Source organism: Hippocampus guttulatus, chromosome 8 (assembly GCF_054856545.1).
Source record: "Hippocampus guttulatus isolate MCC_2025c chromosome 8, RoL_Hgut_1.0, whole genome shotgun sequence".
NCBI lineage: Eukaryota > Metazoa > Chordata > Actinopteri > Syngnathiformes > Syngnathidae > Hippocampus > Hippocampus guttulatus.
In genome coordinates, this window is record NC_141268.1 from 2,181,213 (window position 1) to 2,196,664 (window position 15,452).

The following is a 15,452-nucleotide window of genomic DNA, read 5'->3' on the forward strand; positions in this document are numbered from 1 at the left end:
CACTTGTATTTCAAGAGTGCTTTAACAGAGTCAGGCAGCAGTCTGTGTAGCTGCAGTCACGGTCCTCTCAGTGGTGGGCGGCATGGAGTGAGTACAAATTAATCAGAATCAGAATCATCTTTATTGGCCAAGTATGTAGAACACACAAGGAATTTGTCTCTGGTATAACACGCTGCATTAGTATCATCGTAAACAACAAAATCATTGAACCATTTTAGAGTGACCAGTAGCAGTATTTGTAGTACAAGAAGAGTGACTACGTCAGTGACTGTTTAGGGAGTTAATGGCTAGAGGGAAGAAGCTGTTTAAGTGTCTACTGGATTTGGTGCGCATGGATCTGTAGTGTCTGCCTGAGGGGAGTAGCTGGAAAAGGTGGTGGGCAGGGTGCGGGGGATCCAGGAGGATTTTCCGTGCCCTTGTCTTGATTCTTGCAGTGTGCAAGTCCTCAAGAGTGGGTAGGGCGGTGCCAATGATTTTTTCCGCCGTCCTAACTGTCCGTTGAAGTCGGATTTTGTCCTTTTTTGTGGCGGCCCCAAACCAAACCGTGATGGAAGAACACAGGATTGATTCGATGACTGCCGTATAGAACTGTCGTAGCACCTCCTGTGGCAGGCCATGCTTCCTCAGCAGCCTCAGGAAGTACATCCTCTGCCGGGCCCTTTTCAGGATGGAGATGGTGTTGACTTCCCACTTCATGTCCTGGGAGACTGTGATTCCCAGGAACTTGAAGGTCTCGACGGTTGACACAGGGCAGTTGGATAGTGTGAGGGGCAACTGTGGAGAAGAATGTTTCCTGACGTCCACGATCATCTCTACAGTCTTGAGCGTGTTCAGCCCAAGGTTGTGTCGGCTGCACCAGAGCTCCAGCTGCTCCACTTGTTGGCGGTACGCAGACTCGTCGCCGTCTTTGATGAGACCGATGACCGTGGTGTCGTCTGCGAACTTTATGAGTTTGACAGCTGGATCTGTTGAGGTGCAATCGTTTGTGTAGAGGGAGAAGAGCAGTAGAGAGAGGACACATCCCTGTGGGGCTCCAGTGCTGGTGGTGCGTGTTGATGATGTTGTTGCTCCCAGTCTCACCTGTTGTGTCCGTCCCGTCAGGAAGCTGAGGATCCACTGGCAGATCGTAGGTGACGCACCGAGGTGGAGAAGTTTGGGGGTGAGGAGTTCCGGGATGATGGTGTTGAACGCAGAGCTGAAATCCACAAACAGAATCCTTGCGTAGGTCCGTGTGCTGTCGAGGTGCTCGAGGATGTAGTGCAGACCTATGTTGACTGCGTCTTCCACAGACCTATTTGCCCGGTAGGCAAACTGGAGAGGGTCCAGCAGGGGTCCGGTGACGTTCTTTAGGTGGTTCAGCACAAGGCGTTCAAAGGACTTCATGACCACAGACGTCAGGGCGACAGGCCTATAGTCGTTCAGTTCCGATGTTGCCGATTTCTTGGGAACTGTGTCTTGGGAACTGATAGCTCTGTGTTGCGGTCGGCTCGGAGAAGGCGGAAGCCGGGTAGATGTAGCGCGGAATCCGGGTGGCGGTCACTGAGCCAGGTTTCAGTGAAGCAGAGCGCAGCAGAACGTGCAAAGGTTTTGTTGGTCTTTGTGAGGAGAAGAAGTTCATCCATCTTGTTTGGCAGAGATCGTAGATTAGCAAGATGGATCGATGTGAGCGGAGTTCGAAATCCGCGCTGCCGGAGCTTGACGAGCACGCCGGCTCGCTTCCCCCTCCTCCGGCGGCGTTTCCATGCTCCGTACAGCGCAGCCGCTCCGCTCGCGATTCGCTCCGAAAAACCTTGTGGATTTTCGTGTGCTGGTGAAAAAAGACCGAGCGTAGACTCCCCAATGCGCAGCAACCTTTCCCTCGTGTAAGTAAGCCGCTCAGGGTCGCCAAAAACTAACGAAAATGACAAAAACAGGGATAATACTAGGGAGCGTGTGACCGAGGCTGCCATACCTGTCGGCGCCTGATGACCCAAGCCTGATATAAAGCTGTGTGAACCAGACGAGGTAACGCCTCCAACAGTGTGACCAAAAATCCTGCTAAATGACATCAAAGAGTTAAAACAGCAGCAAGTCACATCGACTGCCCACCAAATTTCAAGCAAGTCAAATCATGACTTTTCAGAACATACCGTATTTTCACGACCATTCGGCGCACCGTATGGTTGGGCGCAGTCTCATTAATGGATGCTATTTCTGTATTTTACACATAGACAAAACACACTGTATTATTGGGCGCAATTTTAAAGTGGTAAAACATACGCCAGCTTAAACATACGGCATTCATGCGTGGACGCTAAAAACACGTTAGCTTGAAGCATACGGTAGCATGCCAAGACATACAGATACAAGCTAAAAACACGTTTTTAAAAAGGCAACGTAAGCAAAACTGAGTTCCGTTGTATTTTATTTAGCCATCGTACAATGTACTCATGTTTTTCGATCAATCATCACCCAGAAATCCATCAAAGTCCTCATCCTCTGTATCAGAATTGAACAATTGTGCAAGTACCGGTAATCCATCAAAAACGCCGTGTTCCCTCTCGTTGTCAGTCACTCTCATTGCCATGTGGCTCCACAGAAATGATGCCAGCTTTGCCAAAAACTCGAACAGTGCAAGCAGACACGTTCGTCCAAGCAGCCACAATCCATTCGCAAATTGTGGCGTAACTCGCCCGGCGCTGCCTCTCACTCTTTGTAAAGTTGTGTTTGCCATCGATCATTCATTGTTCCCATGCCGTTCGCAACTTTACTTTGAACGCCCGGTTGATGCCGATGTCCAGCGGTTGGAGTTCTTTAGTCAAGACTCCGGGAATAACGGCAAGCTCAGAGTTCATTTGGTTGACTTGGTTTTTCACCGCTGTCGTGAGATGGGCACGCATGCCAAAAGCATAACCGATGGCTTGAAGTTTGAACGGAGCTTCGTAGGCGTGTCTCTTTGTAGAATTTATTTTCGGGGGTTCTTAGAAACCAAAACCGAAGTTGTTTTGCAACAATGCACATAGCCACACTCTATACAGGTGTTGGTACCTGCTTGTAGCGTCCCTTTAGCGTCCACTTACACGCCCACCCTTCACTGATTGGCGGACTGCTTCCCCGCATGCCTGTCACTCACGTCTGCCTTTTCTCTCTCTTTCTCTCCATATATGTATATATACACGCCCACCCTTCACTGATTGGCCGACTTCTTTGCCGCATGCCTGTCCACAGTCACTTCCGCCTTTTCTCTATATAAACAGCATATCGGCTGTCGGTCAGGTTTTGGAACTCAGCGCATACACAAGACGCTCTGCATCATAAGGCGTCCTGTCCATTTTGGAGAAAATTTAAGACTTTTAATGGCGCCTTATAGTCGTGAAAATACGGTATGTTGGAGTGACAATAAAATGTTTTTTTTCACTGATCATATTATCATATCAAAGTACATCAAATACTCTAACAATGAAACGAACAATTACATTGCTAAAAATGAATGTCTACACTTAAATTTTTTTGATTAATACATGTTATTTTTTATACTAACATAAGTAGCACACTATTAAATACTGAATTTTGCTGAATGTGGGAGTAAACATGTTGCATGAATCTGTGAACAGTCGAAACGAACGGTTTGACAAGTTTTCACAAACAATCCTACCTCTAGTTCTGTGACTTAGATGTACTTAAATGGTCACAATCACATATTTTTATTGGTTCCAAACTGCGTTTTGCTATGCTATTTTTTGTCAATGTCACCGATATAATGGATTATCGGTTCAAATCAATGTTCCATCGGTGCTGTTAGCGTTTTGGTCGCCACTTCACACCAACGAATGAAGCTGGCTGGGTTGCCAGATTTCTTTATTGCTTTCCTTCCATAAAGGCATCAATCAAGGTGTGTTAAAATGCAGATTTTAAACTATGAACAAGATGATTTGTCAAGTCATTTAGTTGAAGTCTAAGTCGAGTAGCTTTGATACCACGTCCCAAGTCAAGTCATTGCCAAGGTTTTGGCAAGGAAGTCGCAAGTCCTAAAAATAGCAACTCGAGTCAAGTCAAATGACTCGAGCGGCCCATCTCTTTTAGCAAATATAACGCGTTTAGACAGCTTACCTTCAAATAAAAGTTTCCACTTGTTGCATTCAATGAGGCAAGCAAAAATGTTTGTAGCTCAGTACCACGAACTGCACATTTTCATTGAGTCAGTCATTATTCTGTACATTTGTATGTAAAACACACTTTCATATCATGTTGTAACTGTATGGTTTATTATGGGAGAAATCAAATGCACCCAATTCTCTTTTTGAATGTTCCCTGTCTCTGCTTTGTTAGCTCAATGAAAGCATTAAAGGACAAAAGCGAACATGTTTATCTACACAGTAAGACAAGGTGACTTTCTTGGCGCGAGGGACCCATGCTCGCGGCAAGCGGGACAATATCAAATTGTGTCCTTTCAGAGTCCTCTCCCTCTTATCTGTCAGGAACTGAATGAGCCATGTCCACATTTTACATAACCTTGACAAACGAGACAGACAAATGAGGATTCTGGACTTTCGTTTTATTTTTGTTGTTCTTTTCAAAGTCACCTTATTTGTCTTGTTTTTCTGATAGGTAGAGCATGATACACGATCATGGCTTTACTTTTTTTTTTTTTTTTTTACATTTTACTAGATAATGCTTTCTATTTTTTCCTTTCTTATTCACTAAATGGATGGATAAGCAAAGATGGTCCCTACCTTCGGGATAATGGACCTGGGCACACCTTGGTGTTTTTAATTTTCTGACATTGGAATAGCATTCTTAGAGCCATATAAGTTGATCCGGCAATTATTAGACTTTCTTGTGGTTATGTGCGCTTTTTACACAGTGAAATGGAATGTACATTCAATAAATAGATGTGTGACCAACTGGGGCAGGGACAATTGATTTCAATACAACAGAGTAGGAAATGAAGTGATCCTGGATGTGGGATCCCCTTTCACTATGCAATTCCCTTTCACACCTCTGATACGGCTCTGGGAATACCCCCAGAGCTGTGTCGCATAATTCCGTGGTGGTGCGTTTTACAAAGTACAGGAACTGTGTGGTTGTCAGTGTCTATGATTATCTGGTAAATAAGAGTGAACATTGGCCTTTTTGTTTGAGTCTCAGGGTTCGCATTGAATTCAGCGAAATCCATCCATCCATTTTCCAATGCACTTCTCCTCACGAGGGTGGCGGGCATGGCAGTAGCCTATCCCAGCTGTCTTCGGGCAGCAGGGGTCACACCTTGAACTGGTTGCCAGCCAATTGCAGCATGCAGATAATTTTTTTTTCTTCTCACAAAAAGTTACATTTAAATTTGTACCATAAATGCTAATAATAGCCATCAATTATATCCATCCATCCATTTCCAAAAGTGCTTGGAGACTGTCTAAAACAGGGGTGCCCATTACGTCGATCCTGATCTACCGGTAGATCTAAGACAGATCCCAAGTAGATCCGAGGAGTGTCGAGGAGAAAAAAAACAAACAACCATTTGTGTCTTTGTACATGTCACTAATATATTTTTTTGTGTTAATGTACGCTGCACCCTAATCATCCTATCAGTCTCATTTTCACAAAAAAACATTTAAAAAATAAAATAAAGCAGGTAAATCTTGAATTTACGATGGCGCGTGATTACGTCACCGGAAGTTGTTAGCGCTCAGCAGTCTGCAATTGCAGCTTTTGATCAGAGCTGTTGCGCTCTATCTTTTATCGTCATTATTCTCATTCAGTTTGCTTTGTGTACAATTCACCGAGGGCACAGGCAAAGAATAGGAATCTAGGAGGGTCCAGAGAAGCACTTTAAAATGGTACATGTGAGCTATGATAGTTAACAGGCTGAAAAAGTACATTGCCTGCCTCCGTTTCAGGCTGTTTCTCATCATGGCGTGTGTGTGTTTGTGTTTGTTTTTATGTTTGTGTGTGCGCGCCCGTGCTGGTAAGGGTAGATCCCGGGAGGTTAATTGATCGAAAAGTAGATCTTCGGTCCAAAAAGTGTGGGCACCCCTGGTCTAAGATGACTTTACGGGATACATGGTGGATTGGTCGGCAGTCAGTCACAGAGCACATAAAGGCAAACAACTCCCGTATTTTCCAGACTATAAGTGGCAGTGTCAGAGGTTTTCTCGGACAAAGTTAAAGAAATGACTCGGCACACAGGAAAATTGTCTTCAATATCGGCGGGAGCGGATCTCTGAGAGCGAACGACGGTTTAGTTGCTCCGATGATCATCACATGAGCTCCCTTCCCGCCAATTCAGACTTTTATTGTAACATACAAGGAAAACACTGCCCCTGATATTTGCATACCGCACCCCCGGTCCGGCCCCTCGGTAGTGATTGGTTACCTGTTTTTAAACATTGAACCACCAGTACGTTGGCGCCTTTTCTGTCTGGTCTACATCGAATTAACATGTTGCAGACTTTGCGGATGGCCAATGTCGCCTGGGCGCGACGGGTGTTCTCAACTCGTCTTTTGTTGTTCAACCACTGTTCCCGAATTATTCATTCCCCTTTTGTGACCGAGTTTCGCCCGCTCCCCTGTGATCGCCCACCTGCATTGATGTGCTAATTGTGGACTTCAACAGCCCTCCAGCCAGGTGGCCGGCGCCTTTGTGCTCAGGCATTTGGGGGGTTAGATGTGCCCAAATTAAATGAAACTTTAAACAGGATACAATTTTGCTCATGGATTCCTCTCACAGGCAGTTTTTTTCATAGTTAGGATTTATACTCTGGAGCGACTTGTGTGAAATTATTAACACATTGTTGTATTACAGTGATCCCTCGCTATTTCGCGGTTCTTTTATCGCGGCTTCAGTGCATCGCGGATTTTTTCAAACATATTCATAAAAAAAACACAATTCTCATATACGTGTAGTACAGTACTGTATATGTTGCTCTTTGTGACTCGCTGTTGTTTTGCTGACTTTCGCAGCTTCTCACGGACTTAAAAAAAAAAAAATTATGTGTACATGTACATGTATTTTCTTATTCATAAACTAACCTAGTTAGCACGTCGGCTTCACAGTGCAGAGGTACCGGGTTCGATTCCAGCTCCGGCCTCCCTGTGTGGAGTTTGCATGTTCTCCCTGGGCCTGCGTGGGTTTTCTCCGGGTGCTCCGGTTTCCTCCCACATTCCAAAAACATGCATGTCAGGCTGATTGGACACTCTAAATTGTCCGTAGGTGTGAGTGTGGGCGTGGATGGTTGTTCGTCTCTGTGTGCCCTGCGATTGGCTGGCAACTGATTCAGGGTGTCCCCCGCCTACTGCCCGGAGATGGCTGGGATAGGCTCCAGCACCCCCCGCGACCCTAGTGAGGATCAAGCGGTTCGGAAAATGGATGGATGGATAAACTAACCTAACTTATACATGTTTAAATCTATTAGTATACAGCATAAAGTCATGTTAATTACTTCAAAATTTACTTCTACATGCATGTATACCATTAAATTTGGCCTTTTAAATATATGTACATGTATATGGAGGGGGGGAAGGTCGCTACTTCGTGGATTTTCATTTTTTGCCGGTGGTTTTGGTCCCCATTAACCGCGATAAACAAGGGATTACTGTATTTCACATGTTGTTTTCACATTAAACCGCAACAGGGTGCTTTAGGTCTGTGCTGATAATTTCAACATTGGTGGTAACTTCAAATAATACTACCTGTACTGAATAAAAATGACTGAGAAGGGCTGAAGAAAAATGGCTCAAAAAGAAAAATTATATTATGCAGACTGCAAGCTGCAAGTCGTGAAATATGCAGCTGAAAATTGTAATCGAGCAGTAGAAAGAGAGTTTCGACCATCCTGTAATGATTCAGAAAGGCTGAAATAATTGGAACTGCAACTGACGATGACTGACATAAATGACGTAGAAGAGAAAGCGCCACATTTTCTACCTTTGGAGTTGGCGGAGTTGTTTAAAAGTGACACAAAGAATGAAGATTTCGTTGGATTTAGTGATTTGGAGTGACACAAATGTTTTAATCAACTTTTTCTGTGTTCTTTATGTTATAGTAATCTGAATAACTCTTAACTGTTATGTGAACATACCAGGCACGTTCTCAGTTCATTGTTGATGCGTCATATAATGTTAGCATATCCTACACTTTTTCAGCCTGTTGTTCTCTATTTTATTTTAATTTTAAATTGTCTTTCAAGATGACATCTTTCATCTCAAACTGCTTAAAAGAACAAGGCCTATGAGGGAAAAGTGGTTAGGATTGCACGACTGTCTGTATTTTATGTTGTGTTGTGTTTATTATTTTACTTTATGTTAACTGTTTTGTAAAGCGCGTTGTTATAGCTGCAGCTGTTGTGAAAGCGCTATATAAATCAGGATGTATTGTATGCCTGTTCTTGGTGTTGGATTTTATCAAATAAATTTCCCTCAAAAAGTGTGACTTATATATGTTTTAATTTCTTTATTATGCATTTTATGGCTGGTGCAACTTATACTCAGGATACTAATGTTCACATTCAAACTGAATGTTCTTCGGTTAACCTGAGATGCATGTTTTTAGAGAGTGGGAGCTGGCCGGTTAGCCAGGGAAAATCCATGCAAATACGGAGAAAACAATGCAACCTCAACACAGGCAGGTACGAGTAAAGATTCAAACCTCAAATCTCACAAACGTGACACAGATATAAAGTACTAACCACTTAATACTTTGCCAACCCAAATTATTCTCTACCATCGAATATTGAACGAAGAGCCAGTAGAATCATCTCTTGGTGGAAAGAGGGCTGCTCACACAGCAGGAACCACCCTCTGTCACATACTGGACACTTGTGTTTTTTATCGAGCTTGGGTGAGTCATAAATCAAGCGTATATGTTCTACCTCCCCCATTTTTTAATCAGATGTGCATCTGGCTTGGATTGGATTGGTTTCTCTGGGAATAGATTTAGACGATCATGTGATGCAGAAGGAGGGGTGAGCACGATTATCTCGTCTGTTTTACAGCACAATCAGTCAAATGGATTTTCACTTGGAACGGAGGTGTGTGAAAGGGACAACCTAAATTTTTGGTGACAATGGAACAATAATGACCGGAGTACATGATGCATTTTGTCACTTCAAAATGTTGGTGGAATCAGATTCAAAAATGTTAACCGTGGGAAAAAAAACTTGATAAGTGGGATTGAATGGGTTGACAACAAACATGCAAATTAACAGTGTAAGATCAACTACATCTGGCTGAGTCCAAGTGGCGCCTTCCAAGCTTGAAGGCTGCTCTTCATCTAAAATCCTCCTTTCATCCTGTGTCAAAAACATGAAAACACATTAATGAAACAGCAAATTAAATATTATGATGAGAAACAACATCTGGCCAAATAAAACACCAGTCTTGTCACGAGGCCTAAGCAGCTGTGATGAGATGGAAATGTTAGTTTCAGTGTGAGGTCCTCATTTTAAAATAAAACCTCTATTGCTGTATTTTAAAATAAACGACTAATCTATTTATTGTTGTTCGATGTAAAACACACACACGCACGCACACACACACACACTTTCATGAATAACACCATTAACATTATTTCTAATAAGATAAGATAAGATAAGATATCCTTTATTTGTCCCGCAATGGGGAAATTACAATCAGAATTCAGAAAGGAAAAAACGCTGGGTAGGGAGAGGGAAAAAAAAACCACGCTCGAACTATCCTCTTCCGAGGATAATTTAAGTCCAGGATAAAAAAAAGACCCTAGCACACAAATAAGCATATGACAGTTACAACAAGTCACAAGACATAACATGTAATAAGGGGGAGGATGAATGGGAAGGGGGGGGGGGGGGGGGTTGAGAGGGGTAACCGTGACGCGGCCGAAATGACCAGCTGCACGGATTCACACGAGCGCTCTGCATGTCGAACCACGTCACGGGGGAAAAAGAATCGGAGCGATGAACACGGTGATAACAAGGATGTGTATGCGCGTGTGGTTGTCCAGTTATGTATGTGTATGCGTGTGCAGGTCATAGGTGCATCGTCGAGGTCTGCTCATCGTGAAGACAGTCCCGGCTTATCAGTCCATGGCCGAGAAGGAGGGGGCGGTGGGGGGCCCTAGACTCAGTGCGTATTTCCATCCAGGGGAAAGGCCAGATAGCGTTGTTTGTTTTGGAGAGACGGCCGCCAACAATTCCAGACAGCCTTGAGTCCTTGGTCTGTATCTCCTCAGTGGCGCCGATCAGTCTGATCCAGAAATTCTTTCCGCAGCGTGGATTCCAACGTCTCCATGGTATTATCGATCGCGCGCAGTCGCTCCAAAATCACAACAATATTGCGATTGAGCTCAGTCACCGCTTGAGTCTGAGTGTTGGACATTCGCGCCAAGCCATCCAGAGTGACTGGCAGCTTCTTCACTTCCAATAGAGCCGCTCCCGTCGGTTGAATCTTGCGATAGAACAGCAAGCTGCCAACACCAAACAGCAGCATACCTGTTATCAAAAGGCCAATAATGTAGATGTCTTCCACATCCTCCACAGACAGTACTGTCAGGCACACCGGTCTCCACTTTCTCCATGGATCCAGGGCGTATACGGCAGCAAGTGTCCCCGGAGGGCAAGCAGGCTCCCCACTGCCCGATCTTTTCGTCGAAAACATTTTGTCAATTACATCGAGAGACCAGCCAACTAATTCCATGGTTAGTTCTTCGGATGAAAACACGGTAGGAGGCTAGGGAAAAAAGTTGGACAAAAAGACAGCACAAGAAGACTAAGTGGCGAGCAGGGAAAAAAAAAAGGTGGGGGGGGGCAGGGAGCAGAGCAGAAGCGTCCGCCTTCGTCGAGAGCCAAGCAGAAATCATTCAATACTAGTTTTAGACTCGATAATGGTGGATAGAAAAGATTAATTGTACATGTCTTTATCTCATAAAGATAATAAAACACAACTTTCGAATGTTGTATAGAAAAAAAATCCAGACATTACAATTAATGGGGCCTTTTTTTGTTGTTGCTGTTGTATTTCTGAAAAAAAGGAAATGATATACTGTACCTTAATTTCCAGACTATAGAGTGCACCTGATTATAAGCCGCACCCACTACATTTTTAAAGGAAAAACATTTTGTACACACATAAGCCGCACCTGTCTATAAGCCGCAGGTGCCACATTATAACATGAGATATTTACAAAGAAAGTTGGTACATAGGCGGCCGTGAGAAATATCTTTATACAGTGATACAGCTATTTCGCGGTTCATTTATCGCGGATTCGGTGCATCGCAGATTTTTTCAAACATATTCATTAAAAAAAAAAAATCATATACATGGAGTACAGTACTGTATATGGTGATCTATGTGACTCGTTGTTTTGCAGCTTCTCACGCAGGCTTTTTGTGGACTTTTTGCGGACTTAAATTTTTTTTTTTACCTGTATATGTTAATTGGTCGCTACGTCGCGGATTTTCGTTTATCGCGGGTGGTTTTGGTCCCCATTAACCACGATAAACGAGGGATTACTGTATAGGCCGCTTCATTAAATAAGCCGCAGAGTTGAAAGCATGTGAGAAAAGTCGCGGTTTATAGTCCGGAAATTATGGTGTGTGTGTATATACACAGGAAAAAAAAAATCCTCGTCTCACCCCCCCTAGGGTGGTGTCCGTCCCTCATTCAGCTCGGGTCCTCTACCAGAGGCCAGGAAGCTTGAGGTTTCTGCGCAGTATCCTTGCTGTTCCCAGCACTGCACATTTCTGGACTGAGATGTCCGATGCTGTTCCCAGGATCTGTTGCAACCAATCATCTAGTTTGGGGGTCACTGCCCTGAGTGCTCCGACCACCACAGGCACGACTGTCACCTTTACCTTCCAGGCTCTCTCCAGCTCCTCTCTGAGCCCTTGGTATTTCTCGAGTTTCTCATGTTCCTTCTTTCTGATGTTTCCATCACTTGGGACCGCTACATCCAGTACAACGGCTTTCCTCTGCCCTTTATCTATGATCACGATATCTGGTTGGTTCGCCATTACCATCTTGTCAGTCTGGATCTGGAAGTCCCACAGGATCTTCGCTCTGTCATTCTCCACCACCTTCGGAGGTGTTTCCCATTTTGACCTTGGGGTTTCCAGTCCATACTCCGCACAGATGTTTCGGTAGACTATGCCAGCCACCTGGTTATGGCGTTCCATGTAGGCTTTCCCTGCCAGCATCTTACACCCTGCAGTTATGTGTTGGATCGTCTCAGGTGCCTCTTTGCACAACCTACACCTTGGGTCTTGTCTGGTGTGGTATATCTGGGCCTCAATGGCTCTGGTGCTCAGGGCCTGCTCCTGAGCAGCCAGGATGAGTGCCTCTGTGCTGTCCTTCAGGCCAGTCCTCTCTAGCCACTGATAGGACTTCTTGAGAGCGGCCACTTCAGTTATGGTCCGGTGGTACATCCCGTGTAGGGGCTTGTCCTCCCATGATGGTCCCTCTTCCAGCGCCTCATCTTCTGTTCCCCATTGTCTGCGGCATTCTCTGAGTACGTCATCCGTTGGAGCCTTCTCCTTGATGTATCCATGGAGCTTGGATGTTTCATCCTGGACAGTGGCTCTCACACTCACTAGTCCCCGGCCTCCTTCCTTTCGGCTTGCATACAGTCTCAGGGTGCTGGATTTGGGATGGAACCCTCCGTGCATGGTTAGGAGCTTTCGGGTCTTAACGTCCGTGGTCTGAATCTCTTCCTTTGGCCACCTTATTATTCCTGCAGGGTATCTGATCACTGGCAGGGCATAGCTGTTTATTGCCCGGGTCTTATTCTTGCCATTGAGCTGGCTTCTTAGGACTTGCCTCACTCGCTTGGAGGTATATGGCCGTAGCCGCTTTCCTTGTTGCCAGTTCGAGGTTGCCATTGGCTTGTGATACACCGAGGTACTTGTAGCTGTCCTCAATGTCTGCTATTGTTCCTTCAGGGAGTGAGACCCCTACAGTGCTGACTACCTTTGCTCTCTTAGTCACCATCCGACTACATTTCTCAAGCCCGAATGACATCCCGATGTCGCTGCTGTAGATCCTGGTTGTGTGGATCAGGGAGTCTATGTCCCTTTCGCTCTTAGCATACAGTTTTATGTCATCCATGCAGAGGAGGTGACTGATCGTAGCTCCATTTCTGAGGCAGTATCCATGGCCTGTCTTGGTGATTACTTGGCTTAGGGGGTTCAGTCCTATGCAGAACAGCAGTGGGGAGAGTGCATCACCGTGGTATATTCCACATTTGATGGACACTTGGGTAAGTGGCTTGCCATTGGCTTCAAGTGTGGTTTTCCACATCCTCATCGAGTTCGCAACGAAGGCTCTTAGGGTCCTGTTCACCTAATACAACTCCAAGCATTCAGTGATCCATGTATGTGGCATCGAGTCATAGGCTTTCTTGTAATCAATCCAGGCTGTGCACAGGTTTGTATGTCGGGACCTGCAGTCTTGTGCGACTGTTCTGTCAACCAGGAGCTGATGTTTGGCTCCTCTGGTATCTCTACCAATGCCCTTCTGTGTTTCGCTCATGTATTGATCAATGTGTCCACTTATCTTAGCCGCAATAATGAGAAGCCGCAATGATGCCTGACATGAGCTTCCATGTTGTGGAGAGACAGGTTATTGGCCGATCGTTGGATGGGACTTTACCCTTTGAGGGATCCTTCATGATCAGGATCGTTCGCCCTTCGGTTAGCCATCCTGGGTGAGTCCCATCCCTCAGCAGCTGGTTCATTTGTGCTGCTAGGCGCTCATGGAATGCTGTGAGTTTCTTTAGCCAGTAGGTGTGGACCATGTCCGGGCCTGGTGCTGTCCAGTTCTTCATATCTGAGACTCTTTCCTGTATGTCTGCCACTGTTATGGTAACTGGGTTCTGTTCAGGGAGGTCGCTGTGCTCCTCTCTCAGGGTCACCAGCCATTGTGCACTGCTGTTATGTGCAACCTCCTTCTCCCATATGCCTTTCCAGTACCTTTCAGTTTCCAGTCTTGGTGGGTCAGCTTTCTTGTTAGGACCCTGCCACTGAGCGTACACTTTCGCAGGTTGTGTTGCGAACAGCCTGTTTCTAGGAAAACCTTTATTAGTCTCGCAATGGAGAAATTCCCGATTCACAGCAGCAAAGTTATGAAAGGAAGAAGTAGAACAACAAAATATAGGAGCTGCTGGAAAGGCAGCCACTCACGCGGCGCCATTTTGAAGTCAAGATAACAAAAATAACACAACACATAGGACACAAACAGTCGTGCAATCTTCACCACTTTTCTGCATACACTTTGTTGTCTGAAGCAGTTATAGATGAAAGAGGAGCGGATCAAAGTGTCCTTTCACCAGTGGATCAGAGATGTCATGCTGAAAATGTGCACACGTCTGATTCGTCTGGCCTCATTCTCTTTCGTGTACCGCTTTAGGCGGCTGGACAAGGCTTGGAGCCTTTGTTTGGCAGTTTCGAGTGCTTCAGGTATGGTCATCTGGATGTACCTCTCGGGTATCGGCCTTTTCATCACACCTCTCTGGGCCTCAGTCAATTGACTCACATCTTTCCGAGCTGCCTTGATCTTAGCCTCCAACCGTCTTTTCCATGGTGGGTAACGTATCTCATGGCTTCCATGGTTGCTCTTATAGCCAAGCATGTCAAGGATCACTGAGATGCTGAAGCGTATATCAGCTCATTGGTTTCCGTGATCGTTACGGTAGGGATCGCCCTCAGTGCTGCATTCACACTTTCCATGAGACTTTCAGGTGGTACTTCACATAGCCGTTGTAATCGGTTTATAGGTTGCCCAGCTTTCATTCTCGCCATAATCTTAGCTTTCAGGTCAGTTGGTGCCTCGCTCAGCATTTCATTCATTGGGGCTGGCCTCCCATTCTCATCATCTGCATTCATTGGGGCTTGCCTCCCAATCTCTGGTGATGGTATGACCTTTGACTCCTCTGATCTGGCAGCCTGGGGCCCTTCACCATGGAACCTGTGTTGTACCTCATCAATTTCAAATTGTGACAGCATTTGCCGTTTGTGGATGTTGGAACACTGAGCTACTAGTTGTTTCGTGGTCAACCGTGACTATGGGTTTCGAAGTAACCATTTAGCCCACATTCTCTGCATGTAACCCCTCTGACTAGGGTTGCTTGAGTAGTAGCATTCCAACAGAGCCATGTTATCGCATCTCGCCCATCTCCACTTTGTTCCAGTAGCCCATTTTTCATCAAGGTGCTCTGGTTCCCCAGCACCTGACGCAGACCTTGTTTGGCCAGGCGACGTCTGAGCCGGCATGTCATTCATTTTACTGTCTCTCATCATTGTATGAGGTAGGCATTAGCGTGAAGGATCTTGCCCATGGACCCACACTGGATGGTGTTATGTGCTCATTTTTTGCCCCAAGCGGGATTCGAACCACCGTCTCCCGTATGCCAAACAGATGCATTACCAACTGAGCTATTCAGCCGCTATACATGTGTGTGTGTGTGTGTGTGTGTGTGTGTGTGTGTGTGTGTGTGTGTGTGTGTGTGTGTG

At 45.4% G+C, this 15,452-nt stretch overlaps 2 protein-coding genes across 4 annotated transcripts in view; one reads left to right on the plus strand and one right to left on the minus strand.

Annotated features, from left to right (window-relative positions):
* Window positions 1-5,020, minus strand: part of LOC147200821 (uncharacterized) — a 69,502-nt gene extending 64,482 nt beyond the window's left edge. The window contains 3 exon segments of the mRNA XM_086117370.1: window positions 318-965; window positions 1,081-1,234; window positions 4,979-5,020. Of these exon segments, the coding sequence (XP_085973496.1) occupies window positions 318-965; window positions 1,081-1,234; window positions 4,979-5,020 (844 nt within the window).
* Window positions 1-15,452, plus strand: part of plxnb1b (plexin b1b) — a 180,488-nt gene that overhangs the window by 48,710 nt on the left and 116,326 nt on the right. The gene's annotated exons all lie outside the window — the stretch shown is intronic.